General features: G+C 32.8%; 1 protein-coding gene across 1 annotated transcript; it reads right to left on the bottom strand.

The window, feature by feature from the left end:
• Positions 1 to 1,489: 1,489 nt before the first annotated feature.
• On the bottom strand, positions 1,490 to 7,599 carry LOC139483577 (uncharacterized). Its single transcript, XM_071267585.1, has 2 exons — positions 7,497 to 7,599; positions 1,490 to 2,876 (listed from the first exon to the last, which is right to left on the bottom strand). The coding sequence occupies exon 2, from the start codon at positions 2,861 to 2,863 to the stop codon at positions 1,535 to 1,537; it is 1,329 nt and encodes a 442-aa protein (XP_071123686.1). The 5' UTR covers positions 2,864 to 2,876; positions 7,497 to 7,599; the 3' UTR covers positions 1,490 to 1,534.
• Positions 7,600 to 9,961: the final 2,362 nt, after the last annotated feature.

The raw sequence follows: 9,961 nt of genomic DNA on the forward strand, positions 1-9,961 counted from the left end.
AAAATCTAACTGTTGAGAGTGGAGATATATCGTAATGCACGAGTTATAGTGGTAAAATATGATTCTCTTATGATTCTTATCCTTCCTTTTCAGAGATTTGAAGAAAGTTGTGTACTTTTTTATGTATTTTTCATCAGGCATGGTCGCTTTTTCCAGACTTCACAAAATTCAGAAGAAATCAAAAAAATTTAACGTTACAGTTAAATATATACCAATCATTTGCCGAGAACAGATTTTTCACTAGTGAGGAGAAAAATTTTCTCACACCAATCAAAAAATGTCAAAAATAGCGCAAAAGTCGATATCTATATCATGAATCACAAGTACAAGGTGAGAAATAAATCCCTAGTGACGTTCTTTGCATGTTTATCCCCGGTCATGTAGTTCAAATGGTTTCAGTGTTTCGAATTAATGTTTGTCATAATTGTTGTTTTTTAAGGTTTTGTTAAAATTTCGACTGTTAGTTTACGCGTTTAAATTGTTTTATATATTCGTCACGACCTCTTAAAGCCGATAATACAGTATAGGTTTTTGTCATTGTTGAGCTTGATGTTGCCTATGCCTGCTAACATCCATCTCATTTGAACTAATTCATATTCTCAATTGTTGACTTGATAGAACCTGCAAAAGTTTAAAAGGTACAGTTTCAACCATCAAATTATAGAGAAACATTAGTAAATTATACGGAAATAATCAAAAAAACTAGGTATTGCCCTGTCGATATATTCACAATGATTCTATTGGATGTGTACTGTCCACTATCTTAGTCTAGAAATATGATTTTTTTTATCAGCCTTTTTCTATTAAAAATAACCTTGTGTTTAACTGTTTTTTGTACACCCGATTATGACAATGTGATTGTTTGTTGTGCTGTGACATTCTGTTTTGAAGTGAAGAGACGGGTTTCAAGCTACCGTATTTTTCCACGCAAATTATTGTTTATGTGTATCCAAGGTGAGGACACTGTCAAAAAGTAAAACAAAAATACCGAACGTTTTGTTGGTATCGTTTTTTGTTTTACATTAATTTTATTATTTTGTACATAAATAAGGCAATTCGTGTGTTTGGTCAAGAGTCCATCTTAGCACATAAGACTTGCTCATTGTTGGTGGCCGCACGACAACAACAAAAATATACAATTACATTTGGTCTCTGTGTGAGAGTTGTCTATTTCTCAATCATGCCACATTTTCTGATTTTAAAATAAACCATGTTATGGTTTATTTCATAATTGAGACAAAACATCGTACACCTTGAAAAAACTAAAATTGAGACAAAACAAAACACAATTGACGTGACAGTATGGTTTATAATAACGTAATTCTTATGTTTGCTATTTGTGTCGTATTTATAATACGAATTGATTAAAAAAGAGCAACTTATCAACTGCAATTTCAGTGCAATGCTATCGTACCATACTTAATACACTAAAAAGTTATGAATTTATTGGACATACACCCACAGATATCTTAATTCAAATACAATGGGTTTTCTATATATCTTTTTAGTTTTGTATGTAAGCGTGCTATCTCCATTAAGTACATTCCATTTTCATTAAACTGATATCTTTAATTGGCCCTATGTCAATGTTTGCGCTGAACCCTAATAATACATCTTTCAGTGTTATTCCATAATTATACGAATCCAGTGTAATTGTTTTCTTTATTACTTTTTTCTCCAAGTCTATAATGGTAATACATTTCTTCGGTGAACATCCAGATGTAACAGCTAATGCATTGTCCTGACTGATATACACTACATCAAACGCGTAGCACGGGGTCTTGACCTCGAAGACTTTAAATCCTGTATCGCTAAATACTTTTACTGCAGATTCGTTGTAGTAAGTGAACGCCATCCTACCATCTGTTAGCGAGCAGCAGCCAAAAATGCGATTTCCTATATTTTTTATTGTATTGTTCAGTTTCAGTTTGATATTTTCAATGGATCTTGTTTGAAGTACTGGTACAATTATTTGTGATTGTCTGGTCTTCTTCCACGTAAGAACAATTTCGCATGGTTTTGCTTCAATGTGGATATCTCCAAAACTTTTGATATCGGTCAAGATGTTCTGAAAAGCAGTGTTGAGTTTGTATTTTAGAGAATGATTCTTTAAATTGTCTTCTTGGAGTAGTGAGTTCAGGATATCATCTTTCCTAGATATGTCTTCTCCTATTTGCTTAATTGAAAGAAACACCTGAAGTTCTGTTGCATACTGTTTTATGTTTGCAATGTTTCTCTTTTTATCTGATATTTCCTTTTCTTTCTTTTCTAATGTAGACAACAACTGACAAATATTTAAGTTTTCTTTTTCTTCAACGGCATTAAGTTGTTTCAATAAATCTTCCTGTAGTTTGTCTAGATGGTTGTTGATCGTTGCTCTGGTCTTTCGAATATCTTTCTCAATTTCTTTTCTTTTCTCTTTTAATGTCGACAGATTTTTTTGTTGGTGTTGACGGATTTTCTGTAAATTTTCGGCTACTTCAACCAATGTTTCTTCGATCTCGTAGACGGTACTTGATGTTTTGATATTTTTTATGACATCATCTAGATTTTCGATATCCCGGCATTCTTTGTGGCTTTCAATTACACACTTTCCACAGCAGGGACTTTCATGAATCCGGCAATAAATAATAAACTTTTCTTGGTGTTTGACACAATTTTGAGTGATCCTTAGTATATCACTAGGTAATTTCTGGTATTCCTCAATTCCAATGGTTTTGTGGTTTCTTGATGACTTGGACAAACTATGGTGTTCCTGACAGTCTTTACAAAGTCCTTCGTCACATTCCGTACACCAGACTACGGATGGTTTAGTAATGTGTCGGAGGTCACACACACCACAACTGTTGGAGAAGGAGGCCATATATATCACGACACTACAAGGAAATATTTAGAAATAAATAATTAGAGAAATTAGATAGAATTAATAAAACAAAGTACTGCGAAATAAGCCATTTGTAAAAGTGTGTACCTTCGTGGTTATAGATATATCTGATAACAACATTATTATACATTTATTAATCATGTTAAAAGAAGATATCGATGTTTGCTGTTTTGTTGTGACACACGATTGCTAATATACACTAATTCAAAAAAATTAACTGGTTGATTAAACTTGATAAATTTGCTATCTGTTTGATATTTTGGTCTTTAGCAATAACACCACGTCTCTTTTTTTAAATACATGAAATGGAACTCCGAAAATGCGTTGTGTTTTTTTTAAAGTTTCATGCGACAGATTATGTTTTATTTAATCCAAATGATATCAGAACTTCTGGCAAATGAACTGCTAGCGTGCTATATGTAAAATTTAAAAAAGGAGAAGATGTGAACTGCGTTTAATCCTTAAAAAGCAAATCGTATAATAAATGAAAACATTAATATGCTTCAACATGTTATAGGACATTATGTTGACAACAATTTGTACTTGAATAAGATAACTTACAACAATTTGTACTTAAATAACATATCTTACAACAACTAAATAACATATATTACAACAAATGTCTTCAAAAACGATTGATACATTTCCTATATTTTATAAGTAAAATATGATATTTGGGATGATTGCTTGTTATATTGGTTATAATGTCATAATATCAAGTGACAATTCAACTTCTTAGTATGAAAGGTTTGGTCGGTCGTTCAGTGTAGTGGTCGATTGGTTGCTTTATTGACTTGTGGATACATTGAAATGATGAATTTGCTGATTTATTTGTTGTTAATAATAAACAACAACCTTTCAGTATTTTTCATTGAAAAATTCATACAACATTACAAGCTAAAAAGAGTTCGAAATGATAAGGTACGTCATTGATTTATGTACAAAACGTTTAATAACGAAAAGACAATGCACAGCAAAGAACGAAAGCAATGACATCCTGGCTTATAATTTGTGTACAGGCACATATCAAACCTACCCCTAACATGGAACAGGAATGTTAAAGTGCATCATACGGCAATACCTGACTTGTTTTAGTTGTGTTTATCAAAAAAAAAAGATGATGTAGAATTGCAAATGAATAAATTTTGAACGAAAGACCAACTGACTCCAAAAATGTACGACTACATGTATATGTCACCGGATGGCCTTAAATAAAGAGCCAAGCCCATACCGCATAGTCAGCTATAAAAAGGCCCCGAAATGTACTGATTTTATTTCATGGATGGATACACAATATCCTTTCGTGTCGATCATGTAGGAACTAACAGTTAAAACCAGTTGAATACTAATGGGATTGATACAAAGGTTTAAGACGAAACCTAAAAGAACCGCGATATAGAGACAGAAATTATCAATCAGAGAGTCACAGACTCGAGAATTTACTTTACTTGATGATATGCCATTCTGTAAAATCTTCTTTACCTCTTTTATTTTTATATATATATATATATATATACAACTACTCTAAACATCAACCCAACAATGTTAGATCTGTAAATTTGCATTCGCAAATTTTTGGTTCTTCCCTCGCCGGGATTCGAACCCATGCTACTGTGATATCGTTACATCAAATCGCTTGCACTGCAGCCGTCCCGCTAGAACACACGACCACCTGGGCTCTCAAATAAAGAGCTTCGGTGGTCATGTGTTACCTTTCCACGTCAGTTTTAATCTAGCAGCGTACTACAGTACATGATATATAAGGCATGAAGATGTTATTGTTACAGATCAGCTAAATTATCTATAGTAAAGGATCCTACAAATTAATGTAAGATACAGTCACAGAAAATAATTATATTCATAAGTACGTCTGAGTCAGTGACAACCCTACAACAGATGTATCCATAGGATCGCCATCAATGATGGTGATACATGGCTGTGTACATAATGTATATACAACTCGTCTAGACATCAACCCAACAATGTTAGATCTGTAAATTTGCTTTCGCAAATTTTTGGTTCTTCCCTCGCCGGGATTCGAACCCATGCTACTGTGATATCGTGACACCAAATCGCCTGCACTGCAGCCGTCCCGCTAGACCACACGATCACCTGGGCTCTCGAATAAAGAGCTTTCGGTGGGCATGTGTTACCTTTCCACGTCAGTTTTAATCTAGCGGCGTACTACAGTACATGATATATAAGGCATGAAGATGTTATTGTTACAGATCAGCTAAATTATCTATAGTAAAGCATCCTACAAATTAATGTAAGATACAGTCACAGAAAATAATTATATTCATAAGAACGTCTGAGTCAGTGACAACCCTACAACAGATGTATCCATCGGATCGCCATCAATGATGGTGATACATGGCTGTGTACCTAGTGTGTATACAACTCGTCTAAACATCAACCCCAACAATGTTAGATCTGTAAATTTGCTTTCGCAAATTTTTGGTTCTTCCCTCGCAGGGATTCGAACCAATGTTACTGTGATATCGTGACACCAAATCGCCTGCACGGCAGCCATCCCGCTAGACCACACGACCACCTGGGCTCTCAAATAAAGAGCTTTCGGTGGACATGTGTTACCTTTCAACGTCAGTTTTAATCTTAGCGGCGTACTACAGTTGATGATATATAAGGCATGACGATGTTATTGTTACAGATCAGCTAAATTATCTATAGTAAAGGATCCTACAAATTAATGTAAGATATATATATATACTCAACTTAACCCTAGTCCTGCTCAAGAACGATCACCTTCGCTAGCCAAGGGTTACGATCCACTCCCGTTCTCTCCACCCTAGGCGGATTGAGATAAAATTTCGGAGCATAAAGGTAAGGATGTTTGTTGATTGCAGTAGAAACTCGCTGCACGCCTTTAACATGATCACGTGTAAATGTAAAAATTGTTTGTAAACAGTTGCCACGTGTTTTTTGTGCACAAGTCTTTACATCATTAAACATACGACTATATTTAGTGACAACTTGAATGTTTTTAATCAACTTACAGAAGTTCCTGTGTATGTGTCATGCACAAATGCATGAATGTTGACTTATATGTTCGTTTCAGGCTTGACCAAGTGTGTAGAATCTAGACGTTACCGTGTTTTTAACTCCAAATTGAAAAGTTCAAGTGCTACCGTTGGTGAAGAATGATGTATTCAGAATGGGCGTGACTTTTATCTTCCGACAGATTGCGCAATATTGATATCACAAATTTTGGCTTAATATGCCAAGGGTGGAGAGAACTGGAGTGGATCGTAACCCTTGTCTAGCGATGATGAAGTACGATATAGGAACCACTTGTATTGGTATAATAAAGATTCATTGGCATCCAATGTTTATGAATTATTTTAATGAAATGTTTGTCAAACATTAACACACATACATACAGAGAGTAAATAAATAATTATTCTACTGCAGCTCTTCCCTAGGGTTAATAGTCACTACGTCTTGTGTGTTTTTGTATTTGTCTTTTGTATCCATGGCAGTTCATTTTTGAATAACCGAGTTTGAATGTTTCCTAGGTACATGTATCTTTCACTTGTCTTATATAAGACTTTATACTATATAAGCCTAACCACTGTCTCAATTTTTTTCCAACTGAGCGTCACACGTTAGTCTCGTATGGACGAAACGCACGTCTGGTGTATAAGATGTTAAACCTGGTACCTTTTGTTAGCTATTATTCGTGTGTTTCTTTGTCCAATATGTGTTTCACTTATTTGTTTTGTAGTTCTGTTATAAAAGGTTGTTATTGTAATGTTTTATTTAACATTGCCATACAAGCGGGAGGTTTGGCATGTCGCAAAACCAGGTTTTACCTACCATTTTTTTCCGTAAAATGTCATGTACCATGTCACGGAAATGGCCATTGTTATATTATAATTCGTTTCTGTGTGTTGTGTTTCTGTTTGTGCGTAGTTCTCTTATATTTGATGCGTTTTTAACAGTTTTAGTTTATAACCCGGATTTGCTTTTCTAAATCGATTTATTAATTTCGAACAGCGGTATACTACTGTTGCCTTTATTTGTGAACTCAAAAAAATGTGTATGCGATAAAGAAATATAGATTAATGGCAAAATAGACTATTTGTTAACACGAAAGCTATAAAACAGCAAGCTTTTTTGAAAAGCTGCTACTTGTATTTATTGATAACCATGTGTAAATGCTATTAGTAGTGTGTTTTAAATGTCTAAAGTCACAACTCTCGATTATCATATATGAAATCATTAGTTAATAACGATTAAAACAAAAACAAAAACATTTTTATGTGTTTACTATGAATTGATTTGATTCAATCAACAGAAAACCAACATGTCCCCACGTACAGATGTTCCGTATGGCCTTCCACAAAAGAGGACAACATTCCCAAATTAAGCGATGAAAGGTCTCGGATATGACAAAATATAAAATGGGGCAAACGTGAAAATATGAATGCTTTATTTTCAATACCACTGTTCACTTCATAAAATGCAAACAGAAAGAAAACGTAAAACCCTTTCGGCATTTACAACAAAAACGAAAGTAGCTTTTGGTAATACGTACACGTAAACCTATTTATATTTGACATAGTAAAAAAATACTAAATATCTAACTCACCTTTGATACAGGATTTGTCATTAATAATATCTTAATATTGTATAGAAACAATTGTATTTTACCCTCGAGATTATACCTTGTTATTTTGAGGTTCTTATTTGCAGATAATTTGTCACGTGACCGTTTTATAAACTTATATATGGCGGGAATATTTAAGTTTGTTTAATATGCATAACAACGTTTATTTCGCATATAATCATTGTTCAATTTCTGTTTGATCCTACTTTTATGATAGTGTGTGCACGTAGCATTGATGTATATACGTGTGTCGGTCCATTTTTAATACAAATATAGTGGTGAAGCCGACGGTGCTATATAATTATGCCTGACTCATAACCTTATCTTTTATGGTCTGGATGACAATGAAGATAGTAAGCAAACATTATAAAGATCCCGTCAGTATTATTTTGGTCTATTATATGTCATTATGATATATTTCTATTATGAATTACTATATACGTTGAACCACAAACGTCAAAATCATTCAATCGCGTAGTGGAATTAACTATTTTTGGATTCTCATAAATTCTACCTATAACTTTTGGACTAGTTTAAATCTCGGTCTATTTCTGTAATTTGTTCTTACATACTTTTGATTTTTTAACTCTGAATGCCTATATAAATTTTAAAACTGTTTGTATGCACTTTGAACGACAAATTTATGTGACGTATACAACTTTTATGACGTCAGACACTCAAGTCAATCCATGTGTTCGTAGATAGATGTTTTTGTGTTCTGTTAAATTGTCCCTTTTAAAATTGTTATGCGATGATGATTGATGTACCCATATTTTGACTATTTTATTAATTGTGACTGTATATTTAACGCATCATGTAAATATAACGGAATGTGATGAGACTGTTATTAAAGAGAGAGGGTTAGCGCTACAGAACCAGGTTTAATCCACCATTTTCTACATTTGAAAATGCCTGTACCAAGTCAGGAATATGACAGTTCTTGTCTATTCGTTTTTGATGCGTTTTGCTATTTGATTTTGACATGTGATTATGGACTTCCCGTATTGATTTTCCTCTGAGTTCAGTATTTTTGTGATTTTACTTATTATAAAGAATACATAATAATGAGGTAAAAATTAAATAGAGAGTTGAAAATTCCTTATACAAATATTCATCGCTCAGTAATCCTGATTTCCATAAGCTAATGTATGCATTACAATTTGAGCTTGTAATGCTGATGGACTGGTATTAAAAAATAGCATAAACGGATACAAATTCTGAAAAATTGCTGGTTGAGGCTGAAGGGAGAAAATAATCAATCATGGGGATTTAGTATTATATTCATATTCATTTTTTGTTAAAGTAAAATAACAAAAATACTGAACTTAAATGGCAAAATCCATCAAACGAATGGACAGCAACTGTCATATTCCTGACATGGTACTGGCATTTAACATAACAAACATAAAAATTTCAATTATCAAAATTTTGGTAGGTCAGTCATCACTTAAATACTATTTCAATCTAGCTTATACACCTTTCAAAATAGAAAACAGGATCAATATTTATATGTTGTCCTTCTCTCGAAATCAGCATAACAGATAAAATACAGACATTATTTCTTTTTATAGTTTTTTAAGAGCCTATCATTATTATTTTCCTACCTTAAAGTTAAATAATAGTATTTCATTAAAGGACAGAACTTCAGAATATTTGACTTGATTATTTCACGCATGTATGCTGAGTTGTTATTTTTGCTATTATTTTCAGTCTATTAAAGTCGTCAAGATATTCATCAACAGTATGTAGCAGAGGCGAGTTAAATGTGATTATACGATGATACAATTAGAAAATAATTGTCATGCAATGTAACCAACAGCACCGATTTTGTATTGTATTTTATTTTCTATTCAATTTACGCATCCAACATCTGTAAATTAAAAGCTTATGAAGTTTTGATTTTTTTAATGATAGGAACATGAACACATAGGTGTAATTGAAACATCCTTTGATTGGTCAACGCAGAACATTCTGATATATAATGGTATTCATTTTTTTTTTTATCTTTAATCTGTTACAAAGATGCATTTTCCATCTGACTTTTCTACATTTGTCTATGTACAATGGATATCTGATGAGATATAAAGGCCTAAATTTACAAACAAACACAAGAAACATTTACTTTTTTCATGTGGAGGCATTTGTAATAAATCTATAAATTGTATTCAAACTTTAACCGATCACTATTACTTTACAAGTTGCACACGTGCAAAATTTAGGGATGGTTAAGCCATTGCCAACGAGTAATATGAACACAATAATTTCCTATTATGATCAGGATACTAATAAGGAAACAATTGTATCATTATCACAATGTAACAAATAACTGTTAAACAGTACATTGTACTTCCTATAAAAAAGATGATTTCTGAAAAATTGAAAAATAAAACGGATTAAAACAATATATTAAACACTAATGAAAATGGATCTAACTTAGAAGTATTTAA

This window comes from Mytilus edulis, chromosome 7 (genome assembly GCF_963676685.1).
Source record: "Mytilus edulis chromosome 7, xbMytEdul2.2, whole genome shotgun sequence".
Lineage (NCBI taxonomy): Eukaryota > Metazoa > Mollusca > Bivalvia > Mytilida > Mytilidae > Mytilus > Mytilus edulis.